General features: G+C 39.6%; 1 protein-coding gene across 7 annotated transcripts in view; it reads right to left on the reverse strand.

Moving 5' to 3' along the window:
• Positions 1–738: 738 nt before the first annotated feature.
• LUC7L3 (LUC7 like 3 pre-mRNA splicing factor) overlaps positions 739–26,117 on the reverse strand; it is a 41,965-nt gene continuing 16,586 nt past the window's right edge. Inside the window, exons 2-12 of one of the 7 annotated variants that reach the window (XM_074388589.1) lie at positions 21,837–21,903; positions 18,500–18,539; positions 17,260–17,404; positions 16,775–16,849; positions 14,082–14,186; positions 13,118–13,279; positions 11,332–11,615; positions 10,442–10,602; positions 6,223–6,363; positions 6,012–6,117; positions 739–4,660 (exon numbers count right to left, since the gene is read on the reverse strand). In XM_074388589.1, the coding sequence (XP_074244690.1) occupies positions 4,597–4,660; positions 6,012–6,117; positions 6,223–6,363; positions 10,442–10,602; positions 11,332–11,615; positions 13,118–13,279; positions 14,082–14,186; positions 16,775–16,849; positions 17,260–17,404; positions 18,500–18,539; positions 21,837–21,903 (1,350 nt within the window). In that variant the 3' untranslated portion in view covers positions 739–4,596. Of the gene's footprint in view, positions 6,118–6,169; positions 6,364–7,534; positions 7,661–10,441; positions 10,603–11,331; positions 11,616–13,117; positions 13,280–14,081; positions 14,187–16,774; positions 16,850–17,259; positions 17,405–18,499; positions 18,540–20,675; positions 20,767–21,394; positions 21,492–21,836; positions 21,904–26,117 lie in introns of those variants that run through there. The other 6 variants (XM_010341905.3, XM_039476300.2, XM_010341903.3 and 3 more) reach the window with 6 other exon arrangements.

Below are 26,117 nucleotides of genomic sequence, written 5' to 3' on the forward strand. Positions count from 1 at the left end.
TTCAAATTTCACTTTCCTCCTTTTAAAGAATAAACATTTTTGTTAACACTTCACGGTACCCCTACTAAGACCAGAACGAGGCCAAAGCGGCTGCCTCTCTGAGGTGACAATCTGACTTGAGCCAGGGGAAGGAGTCCAGCACAGTCCACCAGTTTTCCTTCCCAGAATGGCACAAATCTGAGAAAATCTTCTTTGGAAACTGCTTAAATAGGAAGACAAAAGCATCAGCTCCCTGGCTGGCAGCCACGTAAAAATTATGTTAAGATGAAAATATCACACAGAAAACATTTATTTAGGTCTTGTTTTCTAGCTTTTTAAGAACTACAATTAAGACCTTAAATTTGAAGGCTGGGTGCAGTGGCTCACTTTGGGAGGCCAAGGCATGCCCGATTATTTGAGTTCAGGAGTTTGAGACCAGCCTGGCCAACATGGTGAAACACCCCCCTTTACTAAAAATACAGAAAAATGAGCCAGGGGTGGTAGCGCACACCTTTTAATAGCAGCTACTGGGGAGGCTGAGGCATGAGAATTGCTTGAACCCAGGAGGAGGTTGCAGTGAGGTGAGATCATGCCACTGCACTCCAGCCTGGGTGACAGTGACAGCCTGTCTCAAAAAACAAACAAAAAAACTCAAAATTGGGCACTCAAGAAACAGCATCTTTAAATTTGTCACTCATTGAAGGATTTTATGAAATACACTACAGTTTATATATCAATTAGTAACTACATACACAAAGATATTTTCCCATTATTTTTATTTAAGAAATATCATACATACAAAAGCACATAAACATACAGCTTAAAAAAGAAAATGCCCACAGGGCTTCAGAAATAAGAGCCTCACCAGTTCCTCTGAAGACCCCTCTCTGCCCTCATCATCACCTCTCCCTTCATCAAAACGGCTATCGTTTCCTTTTATCATGTATTGGACAGCCTGTTTTTGGACTTTCATCGAAATGGAATCACAGTGGATGTATTCTTCTGTGACTTGCTTTTTCTGACCCCTTGACTGTTGAGTTTTGTCCATGTTCACATGCAGGGCTGCACTCAGTTTCACTTCTGTGGAATTCCACTGTTGGAATATACCACAGTATTTATCCAACACACTGTTGGTGGACAATTGGGGTCTTCCCAGGTTTTTTCTTCTTTTCTTCCTATCACACATAATGCTGTTAGGACATTCTTAAATCCATCCCCTGGTACTCGTGTGTAAGAGTTTCCCTAGAGTATGTACCCAGGAGTAAATGGCTACGAGACGTTATGGACTTATGCCAAACTGTTTCCCGTTTCCCAAAGTTGTTGTTTCTAAACAGTCAAATCTGTTAACAAATGATCTATTTGGAATGGCTGAGGGGAAGAAATGGATCAGCTATGAAACTCATGAATTTTTAAAATGGTAAATTCAAAATTCTGATACGACAATGAAAAATACAATTTACTTCTCTGCTTTGGCTTACTTGAAATGTACTTTTAAAAACTACAGGTTCAACTGAAAAGTGCTGTCTCCTTTATCTCAAAATAACTGTTTCTAAATATTACCAGGTGAAAACAGTAAGACTCAGAACATATGGATATGCCATCATATATTTTATAGAATCTATACATATATGTTTATATTTCCTCCCACCTTCCCACAAAACAAAACAAAACAAAACAAAACAAAACAAAACAAAACAAAACAAAACTTGGAAGAACTGTTAAACAGTAGCAGCTCCTGGAGATTAAGAAGAGAGGGTAGGAGTAGGAGACATAGATCACTGAACACTTTTTTTTTTTTAAACCATATGCAACATTACAATTGTAATACAAAATTTCAGAAGTAAATCTGGGGTTCTTTCACAACTAAAAATCCCTCAAGAAATCAAACTTGAAAACCCACCCTGAATGAAGTCCTAACCCACAGAATCATATACACAGTAACTGCAAGTGTTTTTTGTTTCATGCACATAACAGATGTTTAATAACACATTCACATAGCCCATCTGCAATGCATTTTTAAAAACAGAATGGACGAGGGCTCAGAGAATTCCCATCATAAAAATGTTCAGTTCTTACAACTCTGAAAACTTTTTAATCAGAAGGTGGCCAAGCTCAACCAATATGCAATCCAAGCGTTCCCAGACCTCGGAAATAACGTTGGTTATCCTCTGTGACACTAACTATATTTAAGAAACCAGAGTGCCTAAGGAGAGGGGATAAAAATAGCTGAGCAGTATGACTAGGTTATTATAAGCTCAAGATCAAGAAAACAAGGAGGATGGTTCATCCCAAATTGAAAAACACTGTTTGAAGGGGGTGGGAAAAAAAAAGTTTTAACAAAAAGGGGCACGATATATACATGTGTGTGTGTGTGTGTGTGTGTGTGTGTACACACACACACACACACACACACACATATATATATAGTCTATCTCTACCTTCCAGAGGAGAGGATGTCTTGAGCAGCAGACTGCTCCTGAGAGGCTCAATGGAAATTAAACTATTGGACCAGTGCTATAAAATGTCTGATGGCTGACAAAAGTTTACCCTACTTGTTTTATGTTAATAAACTGTTATTTAAGAAGTCTTTGCTTTTAGAGATACGTGCTGAATTACTTACATATTAAATGGTATGTCTGAGACTTACTCAAAAATAATAGGGGGCAGAGGACACAAATACAATCACTCATGAAGTAAGAGTGGCCATGGCTCTTGTTGGTGATGAATTAACAGAGGCTAATTAGACCATTCCACTTTTGCGTGTCTTTAAATTTCCAAAATAAAGTTGCTTTTTTAAAAAAGGACCAACTGATTACAGATTTCAAACTTACCAAGCAATCTTATTAATTAAAACTTGTTTGCTCCCCTAAAAGACTTTCCAAAGAGAAAATATACATTCACCAACTAGTAACTTTTTGGTGTGTATGGCAGACATGTTTATTTCTTCTAGTGAATTGGTCTCAATATTGTATTCTTGTGAGATGGTTGACAATAATCAGTTCCTCTTCATCCATTATCAATTTTGGGAATAAAACTCAATTTCTAGGCCTCTCTTCATGACTAAAGACAGGCCTTAGTCATGGATGCCCTGAGGAGGCAGGTCCTCCTCTCCCCTCCCCCCCAAATCCCAGGTAACTTCAATCGTTATAATAGAGCTAAGTGTCCACAGAGGAAGCCTTTTCATAGGAGCTCATTTACTGTACTTCATTTAAGTTAGATGCTGATTCTAGATGAGGCAAAGCAGAAAAAATCCGGTATTTTAATAACTTGCTAAGTTTTTTTTAATTAATACTTTAAAAACCCACTCATCTATTGCTGCATCTCCAGGATCAGTTAGGGAGCTAGCAGGACTCTTTGTCTCCACAGCGAGCCTCTAAAGTGGTGGCTTCATTATTTTTCAAAGTTTAGTGGAAGAGATTTTTGTAAATTCTTTTAATAATTCATTATGCCTATTAGAATGAACACAGTGGCTTAACAGTTAGGCACTGGACTATGAGGCAGAGACCTAGCAACTCCATAAACATGAAGCCACAGGACCCTCCCTGGGTAAGTCATTTTAACACACTCAGTTTCTTTACCTATAAACTGATAGCAGTAGAAAGTTATAAACCACAAGGAATTGCTACGATATGTATGTGTGTGTATATATACGCAGCTGGAGAGAATACTTTTATACAGTTGAAGAAGCTGCCTATAGACAGTAACATGCTGCCAGTTTTCCTAGATGTAATACAAAAATAATCACTTGCTTGGGGTTGGGGGAACCCTAGCTATATAACCCTATACACAAGCACATTTATAAACTGACAAGACCGGGCTAGAAGAAATCTTGATACAGGACTTAAAGAACAAAAACTAGCTCTTAAATGCTTTTCTACATCATTATTTCATAACTAGCTAGCTAAAGAGTGCTTGTCAGAAGGATACTTGGAATTTTCTACTACTGAAGGAATCTCTGAGGGATGTAAAAATATATTCTAGTTCACTGTACATCTTTGCTATTAAAAGCAAAATTCAAATTATCCATAACCACCTAAAATTGAAGCACCATTAGTTAAAACGTTTAACTAGAAATTCTATAAAAATTAGTCTTAAACAGAACAAATTAGTTAAAACTGTACACCAACACCTCTAGTAATGGTGTAACTCTTGTATTTAAAACAGGGGACTAGTTCAGAGTCAATAACTTTATTAGAAAAAGATTAATACTAAAGCTTTTCAATGACAGAGACAATCAACTTTGTAACAGAAAGTCAGAGATACTTTATTTTTACTTCTAAATCCAAAGGCTAAGTATAGCAGAGTTGTAAAAATGAAATCCCACTTAGTCTGATTCACACGAATACTAACGTTTAATCCTGTTTTCAAAGTCCAAGAATGAAAACTTGCAATTAAACACTGAGCAAGCCACATGTTTAAGTAATATTTCTTAAAAAGTCTTAAAGAAAAAAATATGATACAGGACCTAAGTTTTCAGTGGCATATATACTATTAACACATGTTCTGAAATCTGTTATGTCACATCAGTCCTGAATTAACTTTTAATAATAATAATAAAAAAACTAACTGAGCTTTATACTTTTTCTATGCCACTATAGCTTTCTTTCACCTCATTTTTTAAATGTCGATCTTCACTTTATGTCGTTCCCAGTATTCTTCCAAAAATCTTCGAACAGTAGTCCTACAATGCAAAATTTGGGGAAAAATGATAATTAGACAACATGTAAAAAGCCAATTTTTATGAGAAAGTGTTGGCCCAGTCACTAACTGCTAATTAACATGTGTACATGGAATGCTTGCAATCTTTTTAATTATCAAGGCATCAGTGTGGTTCTTAAAGCCATGTGCCTGTGTATGCCTGCCTACGTGTCAATGACTCACACAGACATACCCTTATATTGCTTTCCCAAAAGGGGAATGCCATCAACAAATCAACTAATTGGTACTTCCTTTCATTAGTAATATTCTGTCCCACGCCACTAGCCCACAGAATGAAGTTTATAGGTTTTGAGAACACTTACAGTACCTAACTTTTAACAGTTCTTTAAAAACCCAAATTCATTCTACATAGTGCACCAGTTCTTTGATTTCACAAATTGAAGGTGTCTGTCCTTAATATTCACACTGCTGCTTTAAATGTATCAGCCAGTGAGTGACTATTCCTGCTACCTACGGCTGACTGCAAATTCTCCTACACAGTAGGAAATATTAAGCACATACCTCTTATAGACTCGAGAATTGCATTGAGTGTAACAAGGCGAATAATATGAAGTGTTTATTGTATTTAAAATTCTTTAAAGATATCTAATTCTGGCCACCACTGCAGCCCTACACACAGTTGAAAAAAAATTCCATTCTGTTAACATTTGTTTTATCAGTTTCCACGCAATACACAAAAAACCCCCTGCACTTCTTGTAAAGAACAAAAAGATACACAACAGTTAAGCGTAAAGATCACAGGCAAGAGCATTCAAACATGGATGTGGGTAGAGAAAGGAGTACCTGGCATGAGTACCTGCTTAGTTTGACTGAATCCTTGATTTTTAATTTGGCTTTTCATGGGCCGCTCACAACACCAACGCTGTGTGAGGTATGGTAGTCAGCTGCAATAATTCATAAACCCTACACTTCCATCAATCCAATGCTACTGGCTCTCGAGTTACAGAACAAACTGCATTAGAATGCAAGGCAATAAAGCAAAAAACTAGAAACATCCTTGACAAAGAAATACTAGCAGTTTAATTAAAACAAAGTAGTCCAACATGTGCCTCTGAAATATTTAAGTTTTTAAAGCATATGTCTCTGCCAATGTACCAACACAAGATGGACTTAATACCAAAAAGAAAAAAAAAAAAAAAACAGTTCAACCTTTTTATATAAAAAAAAAAAAAGAAATGACAGCAAAATCCCTAAAAAAAGGATAATTAACTTTTCAATGGCGACTATATTACAAATGTGGGCAATAATTTCCAAAGAGGCACACTAATGGGGACACGAGTCTGCTACAAAATAGCTGAGACAAAACAATGTACCTCAAAATGTTTTGCAGGACTACACTGTCTTTTCCTTCAGAAGATGCTTTTGTATGTCTTCTTACTCGGCTTAGTTCCATCTTCATCTGTGCATACTTACGCTGCACTGTCAAACAGTAACAAAAAGCCCTAATCAAAGTGAGAAACAATACACTTACCTCTGTCTGATCTGAGGTCTTATCAGATCAGTTTTAATTGGACTGAGTGTCACCTTCAGATTTAATGTCTTCACTGGTCCCATTGACCTCATTCTTAGTATCACTTTCCTTCGATTCAGTGTTTGTGTCTTCACTCTGTTTTTCTCGACTACAGGACTTCACACTACTTTTTTTATCATCAGATCCCCTCTTTTCTGCCATAAAAGAAGACATTGACCACGGATTTTAAGGTATTATACAATAAGAACATGACTCTGAAAAACAACTGAGAGATAAAAGACAATCATTTCCCACAGACTGCAAGTAACAGTTTGGTGAATTTACCAAAGGGACAAAATTTGTAATATATGGGAGAGAAGGCAGGAAGGGGAATTCAAGGAAGCAAAAGGTAAAACAGTGGGTAAAGAACAAAAAAACAAAATAAAAAACAGTGGGTAAATTCTCTCAACTGGTAAGAAGCTATTAAGTACACTGCGGAATATAGTATTTAAGTAAATTTCATTGTGGGTAAAAAAACATCAAAAAGCACTGGGAAAGGTATAAAAGACAGCATACAAAACTATGTTCACATGAGGTCAAATTACTAAGTCAGAAGGGTAAAAATGGTGACCCCAAAAAGTGAAAAGAAGTTGAATATTTATAACAGGCATGCTTTAACAAAAACAACTACTTATTTTTGAATGCAAAAAATTTTTATATTTGAATATCCAAGAAGGATAAGCCTAATGGAAGAAAAAGGATCTTAAATCCCAATCTAAACAACTGAACTTTTGTGCTTTGCTAAGAAAAGTAATATATATGCCATCTGAGAGTTGTTTTTCCAAAAAGAGAAATTAAAATTCAACTCAGCTGCAAATGAAGAATGAAAAAGGTAAACAACTTTTTCCTCTACTATTCTTTGGATGGATAAGACCTCAGACTAGAGATAAAAGTGGTACACAGAGCAAGCACAGTCTAGCTTTTTTGGTTCCAATTATTCACCCAACAAAAGATTTCTACAGAAAATACTAAAGCAAACTAGAAACTTCCCAGAAAAATTATTTTTTCCCTTACTCAGAATAGCTGGTCTGACAGAGTTAGTTAATAAGACAGAAAGACATTTTAAGAAAAACAGAACGCTCTACAAAGTTTCTGTACAGTTATTAAGACACAACACCAAGTATCTAGGAAAGAATAATGAAAACAAAATGTGGCATGGGAGGGGCACCCACTCAGAGAACTGAAGTTCTTATGTAAAGGAACATATTTAGTCCGTAACACTCGCAAATTACACAAAGCAATGTCCAACTAGTTAAGTGCAAGACTTGCTTCATGTCTGTCTGTCCACTTGTGAGAACTGTGCCAGGACAGTGGGCTCTAACTGACCTTGTGGGAAAGTCCTCCCTTTGTGCCTTATGGGCTTCTCCGGTGCACAGGTAGCTTCAATGACGAAGAGTCGTCTTGTTGTCCCGTAGAGGACTAGTAGTCAGTCCAATAATCTTATCTTCTGCCCTATGTAAATAGGGTAGATCTTAATAGTCCTAAGGACATCCACAATGTGTGGTGGATTTTAGGGCTACGGATTAAAAAAGGAAACTCTCTTGATGAAGAGAGTACCTTACACTGGTTGCTGCTAGCTTTGTATGGGAAACCACTTTCTATTTGTGGAATGAGATAAACTGCCTCTATCAAAGCACCTGGAGTAATAAACTTGCTCTTTCACATCTGCCATTACTGAATGTCCACTGTGGCTCACATCTGGCCCCAAAGTCCAGATCTTCAGTCACTTATTAAGGGAGCCTAGATGGCTACATTTTTTAAAAATACTTTTTAAAATCCACTCATCTGCATACTGATTTTAATTAATTTATTTTTACATGGCATTTTCAAAAGCCAACAAATGATGTAACTTCTAAAGAGATTCCAACGTTTAACTCTATCACGGCATACCCAATCATGGGAGACAAGCCTGACACAGTTTTCTTGGTATCTTCTCTCTTTCCACCAAGTCTCACACGGAAAATCCCTGTCTGTTCCCAATTTAAACATAACTAGGCTTATTCTGCTTAAAGAAAGTTTTACGGCTGGGCGCGGTGGCTCAAGCCTGTAATCCCAGCACTTTGGGAGGCCGAGGCGGGTGGATCACAAGGTCAAGAGATCGAGACCATCCTGGTCAACATGGTGAAACCCCGTCTCTACTAAAAATACAAAAAAAATAGCTGGGCATGGTGGTGCGTGCCTGTAATCCCAGCTACTCAGGAGGCTGAGGCAGGAGAATTGCCTGAACCCAGGAGGCGGAGGTTGCGGTGAGCCGAGATTGCGCCATTGCACTCCAGCCTGGGTAACAAGAGCGAAACTCGGTCTCAAAAAAAAAAAAAAAAAAAAGAAAGTTTTACTAGGGGCCAGGCATGGTGGCTTACACCTGTAATCCCAGCACTTTAGGAGACTGAAGCAGGAGGATTGCTTAAACCCAGGAGAGATTGAGATTAGACTGGGCAACATGGCAAAACCCCATCTCTACACAAAAAAATAAAAAAATTAGCCAAGCATGGTAGTGTGCACCTATAGTTCCAGCTACCCAGGAGGCTGAGGTAGATGGAAGGATCACCTGAGCCCAGGAGGTGAGCTGTGATAGTGCCACTGCACTCACCCTGGACGACACAGTGAGATCCTGTCTGAAAAAAAAAAACAAAAAAAAGTTTTACTGAATTTCATGACATTATCATTACAATTTACAAAAAAAGGTAAGCAATCTGGAGCATCTTTTTGCTCTAGCCAGAAGTTACACAAATCTGCCTGTTTTTAGTAAGGCCAGTGTCATTTACCACTCAACTTTGATTTCAAGTAGTTATGAAGGTTAGCTAGCTTTTATCCCTAAGAACCAACCCATCTATTGTAAGTGGCATAAATGATAACATAGAATAGAGCAACTAAAGCTAACAATAGGAAATGTAAAACTAGAAACTTTCTCAAAACAAAAATTACTGATTTGACTTGAGAGTCATACCTGGCTCTTGAGAGTTGACCTCTCAACTCCCAAAAAAAAATATTACACAGAAAGTCTTGCAAAAAGAATGGGTAAAACATTCTTAAAACTAATGCTAAATCAGTAACCCTTTGTAGCAATTGCCTTTTGAATCACAGAAGCAATTTCTCAACTTGAATGGCAAACACTAGAGCATCTGGCAGCAAAGCAAAATTTTTCTTACTGTTTCACTATTTTCCCACATGACAGAAAAGGCCAATGTATGTTAAATATTCCAAAAACAGTGTGCTTATTTTAAGAAACTAAAAGCAGAGACCAAAAAATATGTCCATGGTTTCTGCTGCTAGTTCTAGCTCAGTCTAGAGGAAAAACAAAAACAAAAAACCAGGACGGTTCTATTAAAGGATGTAATAAACAAGCAACACATAAAATACTAGTATAATAAACCTAAAAACAGCACATATATTATGCTGGTGATTAAACATGGAGACAGATAGGCAGAATGAAATGAAAACGGAGAGCTGAGAAAATCAGAAGTAGGCCCCTTCTCTCATTCCTAAAACCACGGAAAGCAGAACAGCTCATTCAATACAAAATTGAAGACACTAAAAGAATCTGAAGAACACAAAATTCAGAAAGGAGACCCTGATGGTTAAAATAATTATCTTCCAATAAAGGCCAAGTGTGATGAGAATATTCTTCTGAAAACGTGTCACACAAAATTAAGAAGTCCATTAATAGTGTCAACAGCACAACAAATCGGCTCTTGGGATGCCACAAAAAAAAAAAAAGAAAAAGGGGAAAGAGCATGTTGACTCCATTAAAAGGTTAAGACATATGTAAGGTATTCAAGGTCTGGATATTTAGACGTTAAGTACTGATTTAAATGAATGCTATAAATGAAGACTAAAGCAACAATGTACACTTACTTTATGAGACATATTATGAAACACTGCAGTGGGTAAAAAAAAGTAGCAAATAACCAAGGTAATGTAATAAATCCTGCAGCCTAATAATCCTGAAAGGTAATATAATACTTAAAAGAATCTACATGAAAAACCTCCAGGTTATCAACTGAAAGATGTGGTTTAACATGTTCTAAGAAAATACCAAGTAAACTGTCATTCTCACAAATCTAAGTAGGAGAGGGGGAAAGAATGCCTGTCTCCTACTGAACGGTGTTCCTCGAAGTGAAAAGGAGTATGTATGAAATGGAACTCTGCCTGTGTTTGGAGAAAAGTGGGTGGGCAATTAGGGTGTGAAAACAGTTTCTTAATGAACTGAATTGAGTTCCCACATAAACTAACCTTTCTCCTTGGATTTTCTCTCTTGTTCTCTGTCCCGACTTTTGCTCCTGTGCTTATATGACTTTCGATCCCGGCTTTTTGATCTTCTTCGATCCCGACTTCGAGATCTATGTTTTCTTTCTGATCGATCATGGCTTCTGCTTCGTCGCCGATCTCTACTTCTTAATAATTTAAAAAACAAAAAGACAATTTCAGCCAGCATTACAGCTGAGTAAAGGCCTTGAATTAATAGCATCTGCTATTAATAACAAGACTAAGCAAAACAGCCTTACCAAGCAAATGAACAGAACTACATATTTACAACAGAAATCTTAAGAACTGAAAATTAGCCAGGCACCGTGGCTCACGCCTGTAATCCCAGCTCTTAGGGAGGCAGAGGCGGGAGGATAGCTTGAGCCCAGGAGTTCGAGACCTGCCTGGGCAATATAGCGAGACCCCATTCTCCACAAAAAGGAAAAAAACAAAAAGAAAAAAAAAAAAGAACTGAAAATTATTGAAAATCTTTCTAAATTCAGTTTATCTTCAGTAGTGCTAAGATAGTTATCACTGTGCTCTTTAAGGGTCTTTAATTTGTTAATTTTAATTAAAACAGTATGGCTGATTTCATATTTTATTTCTTGGAATCAGTAAGATAAGAATTTAAGAGACCATCAGGTATTCTGACTTTGTAAAAAGATTGTGTGAAATTTCCTAGACAGATCGGAAATACCACAGAAGTTGCCCTGAAGATGGAACTATTTATTCACTGATTCCACTCTCACACCCCATCCCATCACTTAAAGATCCTTAAGAGTTTCCCAAGTACCATCCCGAGGAATAATACTGGTAATTACTATTGTTTCTGAACACTCATCATGAACTGACATCAGCCTCAGGTGTTTTATATATACCTGCTTCGCCTTCTTTCTCTACTTCGTGACCTTTTGTGGTCCCGAGACCTGCTGCATCTTCGGTCTGAAGTTCGGCTTGAGTGCCTACTTCGTGAACGACTTCTCTTTCTTCTTTCTCTGTCACGAGCCCTTTCTTTTTCTCTTTCTTCTTCTTCCCTTCGTCTTTTCCTTTCTCTTTCTTCCCTTTCTCTCTCTCGTTCTTTTTCTCTTTCTTCTCTTTCTTGCTTTTCCTTTTTTAGACGTTCATCCCGATCAGGTTCTTCGGTTCTTTTCCTTAATTTTTCCTAGAAAAATCAAGTTGGATTTTTATACAACTATAACCTTAAAGCACTGTTAACAATGGTCAACTAATGTGAAGTAACCTGTAGACGAACTTATGGAATTGATACCCTCAAGGGCAATGCAGGCATTCTAACACCATGTACATACACAAGATACCATGATTTGACTAAATCCTCAGGAATATTCTTCCCAAATCTGGCATTTGAGAGTTAAGAAAATTAAGTGCTGGCCGGGCGCGGTGGCTCAAACCTGTAATCCCAGCACTTTGGGAGGCCGAGGCGGGTGGATCACAAGGTCAAGAAATCGAGACCATCCTGGTCAACATGGTGAAACCCCGTCTTTACTAAAAATACAAAAAAATCAACTGGGCATGGTGGTGCGTGCCTGTAATCTCAGCTACTCAGGAGGCTGAGGCAGGAGAACTGCCTGAACCCAGGAGGCGGAGGTTGCGGTGAGCCGAGATCGCGCCATTGCACTCCAGCCTGGGTAACAAGAGCGAAACTCCGTCTCAAAAAAAAAAAAAAGAAAATTAAGTGCTTTCATAGTTTGATAAACAGCAAAATTTCACGGGAACTCGCAATGCTTCAAACAATTACACACTGGAAAATATCAATGAGAGGATCATATCTCTACTTCAGCCATATTAGAATATAGTTATTTTTATCTATAGCTAAAATACTTAAAAAAAAAAATAGCTAAAATGTATCTTTATAAGAATTTTATGTTGGGCCGGGCGCGGTGGCTCAAGCCTGTAATCCCAGCACTTTGGGAGGCCGAGGCGGGTGGATCACGAGGTTGAGAGATCGAGACCATCCCGGTCAACATGGTGAAACCCCGTCTCTACTAAAAAAAAAATACAAAAAAATTAGCTGGGCATGGTGGCGTGTGCCTGTAATCCCAGCTACTCAGGAGGCTGAGGCAGGAGAATTGCCTGAACCCAGGAGGCGGAGGTTGCGGTGAGCCGAGATCGCGCCATTGCACTCCAGCCTGGGTAACAAGAGCGAAACTCCGTCTCAAAAAAAAAAAAAAAAGAAGAAGAAGAAGAATCTTATGTTGGCCAAGTGCAGTAGCTCAGCACTTTGGGAAGCCGAGGAGGGCAGATCACCTGAAGTCAGGAGTCATGAACAGCCTGGCCAACATGGCAAAACCCCACCTCTACTAAAAAAACACAAAAATTAGCAGGGCATGGTGGTGCACACCTGCAATCACAGCTACTCGGGAGGCTGAGGCATGAAAATTGCTTGAACCCCAAATGTGGAGGAGGTTGCAGTGAGCCAAGATCATGCCACTGCACTCCAGCCTGGTGACAGAGCGAGACTGTCTTGAACAAAAAATTAGCTGGGCGTGGTGGCGCATGCCTGTAGTCCCTGCTACTCAGGAGGCTAAGGCATGAGAATTGCTTAAACCGGGAGATGGAGGTTGTAGTGAGCTGAGATCATGTCACTGCACTCTAGGTGACAAAGCGATAATTTGTCTCAAAAACAAACAAACAAACAAATCTTACTTTTAACTCTTCTACAGTAGCTTTAATTTTGGCATAGCCCATGTGTTGTTTGCCCATCAAATGGTCATCTACCCGGGACTGGGCATCTCCTACTATCAAAAAGGCTCCACACACTTCACAAACTTCCATTTGTTTTTCTTGTGCAGCAAAACTTTCAATTGTCTGAAATGATAAATCAGTTAACATAAGAACATCTGAGGAAGAGAAACAAATCTGAAGAAAGTACTCAACATTCAGAAAAGATTTCTAATGTGTATGAGTTGCTCCTTTCCATTTCCCCAAAGCAGTAATATTGAGCTACAAGTGGTCAACTTTTAGAGAGGGATGTAAGACAACACTAACTTGCTGAATCATCCAAGTGAAATGCTGAGACCCACTGTTCAATGTTCAACACCCACATCACCTTAAAAAATTTAAACCACATTTCAGAAAGCCATCTACTTTAGTATGAATTCACTCCTTGCATAGGTTCAAGGGATATGATGTCCATACACAAAACTAATTAAGGAGCTGCGTTCACTAACTATAATCTGAACATATCCTATTCAATATGGAGGAACCAATGACCAATCATATTCAGCAATCAATTAATATCTGAATTCTGTTCTCCAGTTAAATGAATGAAGAGTGTATTAATTTTTAACAAAGATATAAGCATGTACTGAGTAATTTATTACAATAAAAATGAGAATAAAACCCAGGCTCATGAAAATTTATGATTTAAGGTAGTGATTGCCAAGCCAACAAACAGAGAGACCTCTTTTCCTAACATTTTATTGGGACATAACCATACCCATTTGTTTCCTATACTTAAGTTGCTTGCACACTACACAAATGCAGAGTTTAGCAGGTGCCAGGGAACTTGTGGCCTACAAGTTGTGTTGACTCTAAATTTAGGACATCAGAATAGTTTTCAAAGGCTCTCAATGAACAGGTAAGATAATGTGAAATGAGGTTTACTCACCGAGGTTGTGGACCTAAGCAGTTCTCTCTCTTCTTTTAATTGTTCAACTAATTTCATCATCCCCTGGGCTTCTTCTACTTTTCCTTCAGACCCTAATTCTTCAATCTTAGAAAAGTGGAGGAAAAAAACAGGTAAGATTTCTTTCAAACCAAACTATTTCCTTTTTTCCCCACAGTTCATTAGTGGTTGTTTTCCATCTTTTTTGTTGGGTTTTATTTACAAAAGCTTCTTTGGGTTTAATTTATCCTCAATTTCTTTTTTTTATACTTCAATAAAGTATAACTGATATGTTAAGAAAAATGCACTTTCGGCCAGGTGTGGTGGCCCATGCCTGTAATCGCCAGCACTTTGGGAAGCCAAGGTGGGCAGATCACCTGAGGTCAGGAGTTCGAGACCAGCCTGGCCAACATGGTGAAACCCCGTCTCTACTAAAAATACAAAAATTAGCCGAGCATGGTGGCAGGCACCTATAATCCCAGCTACTCAGGAGGCTGCAGTGAGCTGAGATCACGCCACTGCACTTCATTTAGTCTGGGTGACAGAGCGAGATTCCGCCTCAAAAAAAATGCAGGCTGGGCATGGTGGCTCATGCCTGTAATCCAAGCACTTTGGAGGCCAAGGCGGGCGGATCATCTGAGGTCAAGAGTTCAAGACCAGCCTGACCAACATGGTGAAACCCTGTCTTAATTTTAAAAAAAAAAAGGAAAAAAGAAAAGAAAAATGCACCTAAAAAAAAAAAAAAAAAAAAAAAGGAGATGCATTCAGAGACTTTATCCTGCAAAAAAAGGGGAGAGAGAGAGAGAGAGAGAGAGAGAGAGAGAGAGAGAGAGAGAGAGAGAGAGGAGGAGGAGAGGGAGAAACAGCATCTCACTATGTTGCCCACACTGGTCTTGAACTGCCAAGCCACAGCGATCCTCTCACCTCGGCCTCGATCCTCCCACCTCGGCCTCCCGAAGTGCTGGGATTACAGGTGTGAGCCGCCCGCTCTTTACAGAACCTCCTCCAGCCTCAATCCCAAACACAATCCTCAGGCAACCACAAATCTGCTTTCTGTCACTATAGGTCAATACGCAATTTCTAAAATTTTATATAAGAAGTCATATAGTCTATATTCCTTTGTCTGGCTCCTTTCACTCAACCTAAGTATTTTAAGATTCATCTATATCCTCTCATATAACTAATTCCTTTTTATTACTGACAGGTATTCCATCATATGGATATATCATAATCTCATTATCCACTCACCTGCTGAAAGATATTTTGATTCCAGCCTCGGGTTTTGTTTTTTTTTTTAAATTGCTATTAAGACTACAGCACAGCCGGGCGCGGTGGCTCAAGCCTGTAATCCCAGCACTTTGGGAGGCTGAGGCGGGTGGATCACGAGGTCAAGAGATCGAGACCATCCTGGTCAACATGGTGAAACCCCGTCTCTACTAAAAATACAAAAAAATTAGCTGGGCATGGTGGCGCGTGCCTGTAATCCCAGCTACTCAGGAGGCTGAGGCAGGAGAATTGCCTGAACCCAGGAGGTGGAGGTTGCGGTGAGCTGAGATCGCGCCATTGCACTCCAGCCTGGGTAACAAGAGCGAAACTCTATCTCAAAAAAAAAAAAAACAAAAAAACAAAAAAAAAACTACAGCACATTGGAGTACAAGTCTTTGTGTAGACATGTTTTTATTTCTCCTGGATAAGTATTTGGGAGTGGAGTGGCTCATGGTACATTTTTAACTTTTTAAGAATCAGACTCCAGGGCTAGGTAGTGGCTTACACCTGTAATCTCAGCACTTTGTGAGGCCAAGGCGGGTGGGATCACTTGAGGTCAGGAGCTGGAGACCAGATTGGTCAACACAATGAAACCTGTCTCCATTAAAAATACAGCAATTAGCCAGGCATGGTAGCGCACGCCTATAATCCCTGCTACTCAAGAGGCTGAGGCACTAGAATTACATGAACCTAGGAGGCAGAGGTTGCAGTGAGCTGAGATGGCACCACTACACTCCAGCCTGGGCAACAAAGCAAGACTGTCTCAACAAACCAGTAATAACAATAACAAAACAGACTCCAATATGATCTGCAGGAATATAAAAGAAAGAAAAAACCAGACTATTTTTTTCCAAAGTGGTTGTGCAATATTAAACTCTAGTTCGTTAACATCCTTGCCAAAATTTGGTATAATCAGATTTTTAAATTTTAGCTATTCTAACAGGTGTCAAATAGGTATTTTATCACAGTTTTAATCCGTATTTCCCTAACGACTAATAGTGTTGAGCATTTTCTCATATTTGCCATCCTTTTATATACCTATATATGTATGTGTATACTCTCTCTCTCTCTCTCTCTCTCTCTTTCTCTCTCTCTCTCTCTCACTCTGTTGCCCAAGTTGGAGTGCAGTGGCACAGACAGGTCTCACTGCAGTCTTACCATCCCAAGCTCAAGCAATTCTCCTGCCTCAGCCTCCTGTGTAGCTGGGACTACAGGTGTATGCCATTACACCTGGCTAATTTTTGTGGAGCCTGGGTCTCAGTTTGTTGCCCAGGCTGGCCTCAAACTCTTGGGCTTAAGCAATCTTCCTGCCTCAGCCTCCCAAATTGCTGGGATTATACACGAGTTACCATACCCAGCCCATCTTTCTATTTTTGCTGGCTACAAGTCTGTTTCAAGCATTTCCCGACATTAATGCACACAATTCTCACCTGTTGCAGAAGTACATCAATTTTATCTGTTAGAACCTGAATTTTTTCTTCATTTTTGCCTGTTGGGCCAGCAGCCTGTTGAAGACAATAAAATGTATTACCAACAAGTATAAAACAAAGATAAATATTCAAATTCTCACATACCATAGTATTTCTATTTGTTAAAATGTTCCCTATGCAGTTTAACAGAAGTAAAAAAATAAAATAATTAAAATGTTTAATTGAAAGGACAGTAATTCAATTATCTTCAACTTCTGTTGGTCAATCACATGTCAGTTACTACTATTTAAGAGAAAAATCTTATGATTAGCGAAATCAATGTTATGCTTGCTAATAAAGACTGAAAAAAAAATGCCTAGTAAGTTTTATATCATTCTAAAAGAACAAACTAATGAATAGAGGTAAGTTCCAAAAATACTAGGGAGGTCTCTGAGTGTCCAGAGAACAAGGACCCTTCACAAAGACTGTGAATGTATTTCACTCACCCCAGAAGACTGCTGGTTTTGAGATAATGCCAAACGAGCATGGCCTCGTCTGATCCTACGTTCTACTTCTGCAAGTAAACTTTGTAAGTACCGCAAAAAGTCTCTCTCATAGCCAACTTTCATAAAACGAGAGCTCTTCTCATACCTGATAAAATGAAAAACACGTACTAATTTCCAAATCTTTATCCATTACAACTCAAATATTCTATCTTAACTAGCATCAATGACTACTGCATTTAGGCTGAAGGGTTAACCACGTGTATCTGAAGTGACTTTCTGATTGCTCCTCATCATAGAGCATTATGTTTGGTTAATAGCACAGGCTTTACACAGGAGTTTAACCACTAGCTTTACCACTGTACTCGATCTGTGACAAGTCCCCTGGACCTGGGGCAAGTCTCATCTATAAAATTGGGGCTGAGCATGGTGACTCATGCTTGCAACCCCAGCACTTTGGGAGGCAAGGCAGGTGGATCACTTGAGGTCAGGAGTTCAAGATCAGCTGGCCAACATGGTAATACCCCATCTCTACTAAAAATACAAAATTATTAGCTAGGGGTGGTGGTGAGTGCCTATAATCCCAGCTACTTGGGAGGCTGAGGCAGAAGAACTGCTTGAACCCAGGAGGCAGAGGCTGCAGCAAGCCGAGATCATGCCACCGCACTCCAGCCTGGGCAACGCAATGAGGCTGTCTTAAAAAAAATAAAAAGAAAAAGAAAAGAAAAAAAGTTGGCCAAGTACAGTGGCTCAGGTCTATAATCCCAGCACTTCGGGATTCATGAGGTCAGGAAATCGAGACCATCCTGGCCAACATGGTGAAACCCCATCTTCACTAAAAATGCAACAATTAGCTGAGTGTGGCACGTGCCTGTAATCCCAACTACTCAGGAGGCTGAGGCATGAGAATCGCTTGAACCCAGGAGGTGGAGATTGCAGTGAGCCAAGATCTCTCCACTGCACTCCAGCCTGGCAACAAAGACTCTATCTCCCGCCCCCCTCCAAAAAAAAAAAACAAAAAAAAAAAACCACCAATCAAATGGGCTATAGAAAAAAATCTTGACATATAGGATGCACTCATGCAGTGGCTATCAGTACTATTTCTGAAGCTATATAACTTTCTTACTATCCCCAGCCAGTGACTGGATTTCTCTCAGACACTCATTTGACATTTAATTTCAATTATTTCCTCAACCCTTGTCCCCTTAAACCAAATAAGGGGGGAGGGGCCAAAATGACTTACTGTTTTCGTAGATTTTCATCATGAATTTTTTCACATGGACCTGGGGAAAAAGGAAATATAATGGTATGAATTATCTGTGATATTAGCAACCTTTTCTCTTGCCAAAAAAAAGTTATTTTTCTTTTTAAAAAGATTCATCTTATCACTGAGTAGTTTGTAGACATCTAAATTGATCCTACTGAATCATGAAGCATCATACTCAAATAGCACATAAAACTGATCTGCTCAGTCTTCAAAGTTAATACAACAGAGAGCAACAATATACAGTAAAAAGAGAAGGGAGGGAGGGAAAGAGAAAAGGAGGGAAGGTGAAATGAAATTGTTCCTTAATGCCACCAAAGAAAACTGATGGGGTAAACCACTGGACCGAACCACTACGGACCTTATTTTTAAATCTGTTTATACAGTCAAATAGCACTAGACCAGTACCCTAGTCCTACTCCTTCCCAACTCTAAAAAGCAATTATCTTAACTCTGTTATTTCTTCTCAAATTTACATCCACCTCTCTAAATTCCATGCTTATTTTGCTATTTATCAATCCTAGGTATCAAAATTTTAGGATAAATAAACATTTAGTGTTTATATTAAGCGAGTACTATTCACCATCAGGCAAACAAAGGTGCATTATGAGAAACTTCTGATGTACTTTTCTCAGAATTTTCTTTCTTTTTTTTGAGACAAGAGTCTCACTCTGTCATCCAGGCTGGAGTGCAGTGGTGCAATCTTAGCTCACTGCAACCTCCGCTTCCTAGGTTGAAGGGATTCACCTGCCTCAGCCTCCCAAGTAGCTGAGATTACAGGGGCCAACCACCACGCCTAGCTAATTTTTTTGTATTTTTAGTGGAGATAGGATTTCACCCTGTTGGCCAAACTGTTCTCAAACTCGGACCCCTAAGTGATCTACCCTCCTTTGCCTCCCAAAGTGCTGGGATTACAGGTGTGAGCCTAGTTTTTTCTATGTATTTTCAAATTCTTCTCAAACATTTCACCTAAGCTATAGAAACTATTTTGATACTAATTCCTCTTATGACTCAAAATATATCAGATAATCAGTTTCATTTTCTTCCAAGGCCTTCTGCCTTACTTCAATCTGTGACACTTATTTTCTAAGCTCACTACAGTATTATTATCTTGATGAATTCCTCTTCTGCTCTGTAGTAGAAGAGAATTGCTAGATCTTTTTTTTTTTCTTGCCCTCCTTCATGATGCATGTTTTTTCTTTCCTCTTTCTTGGTTTATAGACAGGTTTTGGTGGAGTTTCCTGAGAAAAGGTCCGTGGGAGATAAATCTGCTGAGACCATGTGTATCTGAAAATGTCTTTTTTCCCCTCACGTTTTGATGTTTGGCTATACAGCTAAGCCTGGCAGACACATTTTCACTCAGCCTGAGGATGTTTCTCCATGGTCTTCAACTTCCACCGTTGCTACTAACCAGTCTTAGGTAATTCTGTGACCTACACCCACCCCCACCACCCTCATGTTCTAAAATACAGGGGTATGCCTAGGTATGAATCTTTTCATTCACTGCCCTGATCACTTGTAGGGCCTACTCAACCTAAAGACGAATGTCCTTTAGTTGCAGTTTTCTTTTTTCTTAAGCAATTCCCTCTGTTTTTATTTTGTCCACAACTATTAAGCTGGTATTAAGAGTTCCTGGACTGTTTTTTTTTTTTTTTTAAATCCTCTGTCCTACTGCCAACGTTCCAGCAAATTTCCTTAATTTTATTTTCAAATCATTCCAGTGATTTTAGTTCCGATTTCTCCAGTTTTAATTTCTAAGAGCTTTTTTTCAAAAAATATTTTTCAAACTTTTCCACAAGTTCCCTTTTTATGGCATCCTATTAATGCTGATGAATATAGTATCTTCCCATATTTCTCTGAAGATACTAAATTTCTTAAGATTTTGAAAAATCTCTCTTCTGCTTTCCCCATTATCTCCAATTCCACTAAATTCTTCTTTCTCTGTTGGTTTTTTGTTAAATCTCTCGTGTTGAAAGACTTCTTCGAACGTCTCGCTGGTGGTCCTTGGCAGACAACTAATTTTAAAAAGACACTTCCAAAATCTGACTGGAAGTTAGTAGGGATTGGGCAGGGGTTGTCAACTCATGAATGGGCTGTACCACAGGAAAACCAGGCAGTAAGACTTTGTTTTAAGAGATTCCCCAAGGGTCAGTACCTGTAGAGATCACTTCTCAGGAACTGTTCACTTTCTCTAGAGAAGAATCCTCTTTTCTTCTGCCTGGGGAAAAACATCTGGCTGTATCCTTCTAGGAACAGGGCAGAGGAGAGCCCCACCAATAAAAATATAGATTCATTTACTCTCTTTTACATTCTTATTTTTACTCACTACTGCCCCCGCTGTGTCTGAAATCTCAAGATCTGGACGAGTCCTGCCTTAAAATGTTCCTAAAGCTCTAAGGCAAACATTATACATAATGAATTGGCTTCTTTTACGTATCCAGAATGATCCTGGTTATGTACCACCCTTGAAAGACTGAGGCAACAGTCAATTATTTTCTGTATTTTGTGGCTGAGATAAACTAGTCTCTCTAGTCCAATTTCTCGAGGAAATAACCCTCTCTTCTCCTGCAGTATATGGTGGGAGAGGTAGGGTCAACAGATGCACAGGACTACCTATGCTAGTGGCAATTTTGCATCCCAGGGGACATCTGGCAATGTCTGAAGACATTTTTGGGTATCACAACAGGGGGTGTTACTGGTATATAGTGGGTAGAGGCCAGGGATGTTGCTTAACATCCCACAATGCATGAAAAGCCCCCTCCAAAACTGGCTCAAAACATCAACCATGTCAAGGTTGAGAAACCCTGAACTATAGACTATAGACTCATCTCTCTCATTTTCAGCCCCATGACTCAGCCCTGCCTTCTGTGGTACCTGGTGCCTCCAAATCCTGAGCCTGTCCAGGGTTCTGCTGATCAAACACTCGCTTCTGTTTAGTATCCCCAGGGTACAGGTTGCTCTGCTCTGTTGCGTTTGCTGCTACTCCTCCATCCACTTGTCATCTTCCAAAAATCTGCTGACATCTCTAATGTTATTTCCTCTTCCATTTACATCTTTTTAAAAATTTTTTCATTTAAGTGGAGTTTTGGGAGGGAGTGGAAATAGACATGTATGTTTAATAAAGCCACCATGTTTAATCAGACTGACATTTATTAATACATTCAAATATCTAAACGAAGTAAGAAATTACTTATCAGCAAATCTTTAAGAAAAAACTTTACAGAATCATAAAGAACCAGTTTTTTTCCCTCATCACTTCTATTCAACATTTTAAAAATCATACATTTGATAAAAGTTAAACAGAAAATTCACTTACCGAGATCAGAACGTGTATTTGTAAACAATTCCGCGGGGCAAAAACCACAGAGATAATATTTACAAACCTAGTAAAGAAAAACAAAGGTATTTAACTTAAAAAAAAAAACAAACTGGTTTTAAAACTATATTGGAGAGGGTTGCCAACTATTTTCTTATTTCTTGAAATATGTATCTTTCAACCAATAAAGTTTAAGAATTTCATTTGTTGAATCATATTAGGTAAATTAGTGACTTTCAGACTCCTGAATTTCAATAAAAGAAAAAATGTGCAATACTGGCAGTTACTCGTATTTTCTATTATCGATTTTAGTCATTATCTGCTGATCCTCCCCAGTAGAAAAAACAAATATGGGAAAGACATCCCAAAATAAAGGGCAATTTTCACATTTTTAAAAAACTTGCCTCCCAAGTGACTACAACTACAGGCACGAGCCACCATGCCTGGCAAATTTTAAAAAATCTTTTGGAGAGACAGGGTCTCGCTACGTTGCCCAGCTTGGTCTCAAACTCCCAGCTCCCAGCAATTCTCCCACCTCTGTCTCCTAGTGTTGGGATTAAAGGCATGAGCCACTGCTCCTAGCCACTGGATATTTTCATACATGCCAACACAATTAAGACTCTTGGTGGGTTCCTACGGTACGGGGAAAAACTATTAACATAAAAACCAATATTTAATTCTCTCCCACTGGTACTTCCGTAACTCCTTCAGATATATTCCAAAACCACGCTATTCCATATTTAATTTTATAACACTACAAACCAAACCATGTAAATTAAAATTCCAAATTCCAAAATATCTCCCTTCCTTCACATAAAACTTAAGTGTTACTAGGTGGATTATCATCTTTTTTTTTTTTTTTTTTTTTTTTTTTTTTTAAACACAATCTCACTTTGTCATCCAGGCTGGAGTGCAGTAGCGCCATCTCAGCCCAATGTAATTGCCGCCTCCCAGGTTCAAGTAATTCTTCTGCCTCAGACTCCAAAGTAGCTGGAATTAGAGGCATGTATCACCATGCCTGGCTAATTATTCTATTTATTTTTATTTATTTTTCTGTTTTTAAAAGGTGAGGTTTCACCATGTTGGCCAGGCTGGTCTTGAACTCCGGACCTCTAGTGATCCTCCCACCTCGGCCTCCCAAAGTGCTAGGATTACAGGTGTGAGCCACCACGCCCAGCCTAATTTTTCTATTTTTAAATACAAAAATACAGTAGAGATGGGGTTTTAGTAGAGACGGGATTTCACCATGTTGGCCAGGCTGGTCTCGAACTCCTGACCTCAGTGATTTGCCCTCCTTGGCCTCCCAAAGTGCTGGGATTACAGGTGTGAGTCACTGTGCCCAGCTTTGGAAAGGTTATTAATGCACAACTATAACACATGAAAGGAAAGGCAGTGTTGGCAAGGTAAGGTGGCTCACACTTGTAAGCCTAACACATTAGGAGGCCAGCCAAGGCAGGAGGATAACTTCAGCTCAGGAGTTTGAGACTGGCCTGTGCAGCATGGTGAAACCCCATGTCTATAAAACACACAAAAATTAGCCAGGCATGGTGGCACAGAAACAGCTACCCAGGAGGCTGAGGCAGAAGGATTGATTGAGCTTGGGAGGTGGAGGCTGCAGTGAGCTGTGATCGTGCTACTGATCACAACCTGTCTCAGGAAAGCAAAAGGGGGAAAGGGGGGGAGGGGGGAAAGGGGGGAGGGGGGAAGGAAAGGAAAGGAAAACAAGTCAGTGTTAAATTTAAACCTGAAAGTTCTTTCCAGACAGGACTGGATGCTAAATCTGAAATAGGTTTTTTTTTCCTGCCTCAAAGGCTTTATACTCCATAAAGTGCATCCAGGATGAAAATCATAAAATGTATCTAAGTACGCCTAAACAACAGATCTAGTTTCGTATCAATATTACCCTAATATAGCTTTATGTCTTTGTATCTTTCTGCTGTTTCGTTCCTTTAGACTTTGTCATACTTGATTTTTAAGATGACTCTTTTAGGCTGGGCACAGTGGTGCATGCCTACAGTGCTGCTACGTGGGAGACTAATGCAGGAAGATGAGTTGAGCCCAGGAGTTTGAGGCTGTACTGTGTTAGGACCACACCTGTGAACAGCCACTGTACTCCAGGCCCCGGCAACGTAAGTGAAAACTCGTCTCTAAGAACTCTAAGAAAAGTTTTAAAGGCTGGGTGCAGTGGCTCATGACTGCAATCCCAGCACTTTGGGAGGCCAAGGCAGGCAGATCACAAGGTCAAGAGATCGAGACCATCCTGGCCAACATGGTGAAAACCTGTCTCTACTAAAAATACAAAAATTAGCTGGGTGTGGTGGCGCATGCCTGTAGTACCAGCTACTAGGAAGGCTGAGGCAGGAGAATCGCTTGAACCTGAGAGGCAGAGGGAGGCTCCAACTAAAAAAAAAAAAAAAAAAAAATTTCTGAAGTTCCACTGCATGTGATGCCATATGATTTTCTACATCTTAAAACATTCATTTTGTTAAACTCTGTGTTGACTTTAAGTGCATCACAATAAAATTTAAAAGGCCAATGCTCAATTTTTAAAAATATTATTTGAGAATTTATTTTATTTAGGGGAGGGAGGATGGGGCAACAATTATGTCACTTTTACTGTGACCTTACCTTTCCAATTGTATGAACTCTGTTTTTTAGATCCCAAAATTTCACACAACTATGTTTAGTAAAAGTTATTGCCAGAATCTGCTATTATTTAAAGCCATAAACTGTATGGTTATAAAACAGAAACTAAATTTTGTGTACAGTCCTCATAGACATAGAAGTTTCACTATTAAACATTTCTATTTCCCATTTTTACACTAATACATTCTAGGGTTTTGGAGATGATTCTATCCAAAGATTGATTTTATTTTTTTCAATAGTACTTCTATTGGCCTCATGACCAATTTAAGACTACTGTCCTGTAAGTTTAAGCTAGGCAAGCCACAATGTCTGCGATCCTCAGAAAGGTTCACCATTCAAAAAAAAAAGGCAGGCCGTGGTGTAATCCCAGCACTTTGGGAGGCCAAGGCATGCAATCACCTGAGGTCAGAAGATTCCGACCAGCCTGACCAACATGGAGAAACCCTGTCTCTACTAAAAATACGCCAGACATGTAATCCTAGCTACTTGGGAGGCTGAGGCAGAAGAATCGCTTAAACACAGGTGGTGGAGGTTGCAATGAACTGAGATGGTGCCACTGCACTCCAGCCTAGGCAACAAGAGCAAAACTCTGTCTCAAAAAAAGAATAAACACATCTCTACAGTCCCTCCTGACTCTCAAGCATGTGAAATAGGTACACTGCAACATAGCAGTTGCAATCTTGGCCACCGCCACTTATCTGCTAAATAAGCAGGGGTACCTGGTGGGGCGCAGTGGCTCATGTCTGTAATCCCAGAACTTTGGAGGCTGAGATGGGAGGACTGATTGTGCCGCAGAGGCAGAGGTGGTAGTGTGCTGTAATCACACCACAGCACTCCAGCTAGGGTAACAGAACACAAACTGTCTAAAAAAGAACCAGGGGTCATAATTCTGCCTTGGTTTCTTCACAGTATGAAAAAAGGACATAGGCTGGGCTCAGTGGCTCATGCCTATAATCCCAGCACTTTGGGAGGCCAGAGAAGGGGGATCACTTGAGGCCAGCCAGGCAACATAGTGAGACCCTATCTCTTCAAAAAAATGAAAAAAAAAAAAAAAAAAAAAAAAAATAGCCTGGTATGATGTCACAAATCGACAGTCCCAGGTACCTGGGAGGCTAGGGTGGAAGGGTCGCTTGAGCCCAGGAGTTTGAGGCTGCAGTGAGTGGTGATCATGCCACCGCACTCCATTTTGGGTGAAAGAGTACGACTCTCTCAAATTAAATAAATAAGGCTGGGTGCAGTGGCTCACGTCTGCAATCCCAGCACTTTGGGAGGCCCAGGTGGGTGGATAACCTGAGGTCAGAAGTTCAAGACCAGCCTGGTCAACACAGTGAAACCTTGTCTCTATTAAAAATGCAAAAATTAGCTGGACATGGTGGCAGGCGCCTGTGGTCCCAGCTACCTGAGAAGCTGAGGCAGAAGAATCGTTTGGACCCAGGAGGCAGAGGTTGCAGTGAGCCAAGATCACACCATTGCACTCCAGCCTGGGGGACAAGAGTGAGACTTTAATTAAAAATAAAAAGAACAGGGCCGGGCACGGTGGCTCAAGCCTGTAATCCCGGCACTTTGGGAGGCCTAGGCGGGTGGATCACAAGGTCAAGAGATCGAGACCATCCTGGTCAACATGGTGAAACCCTG

The sequence above is a fragment of the Saimiri boliviensis genome, chromosome 17, assembly GCF_048565385.1.
Source record: "Saimiri boliviensis isolate mSaiBol1 chromosome 17, mSaiBol1.pri, whole genome shotgun sequence".
In the NCBI taxonomy this organism is placed as follows: Eukaryota; Metazoa; Chordata; class Mammalia; order Primates; family Cebidae; genus Saimiri; species Saimiri boliviensis.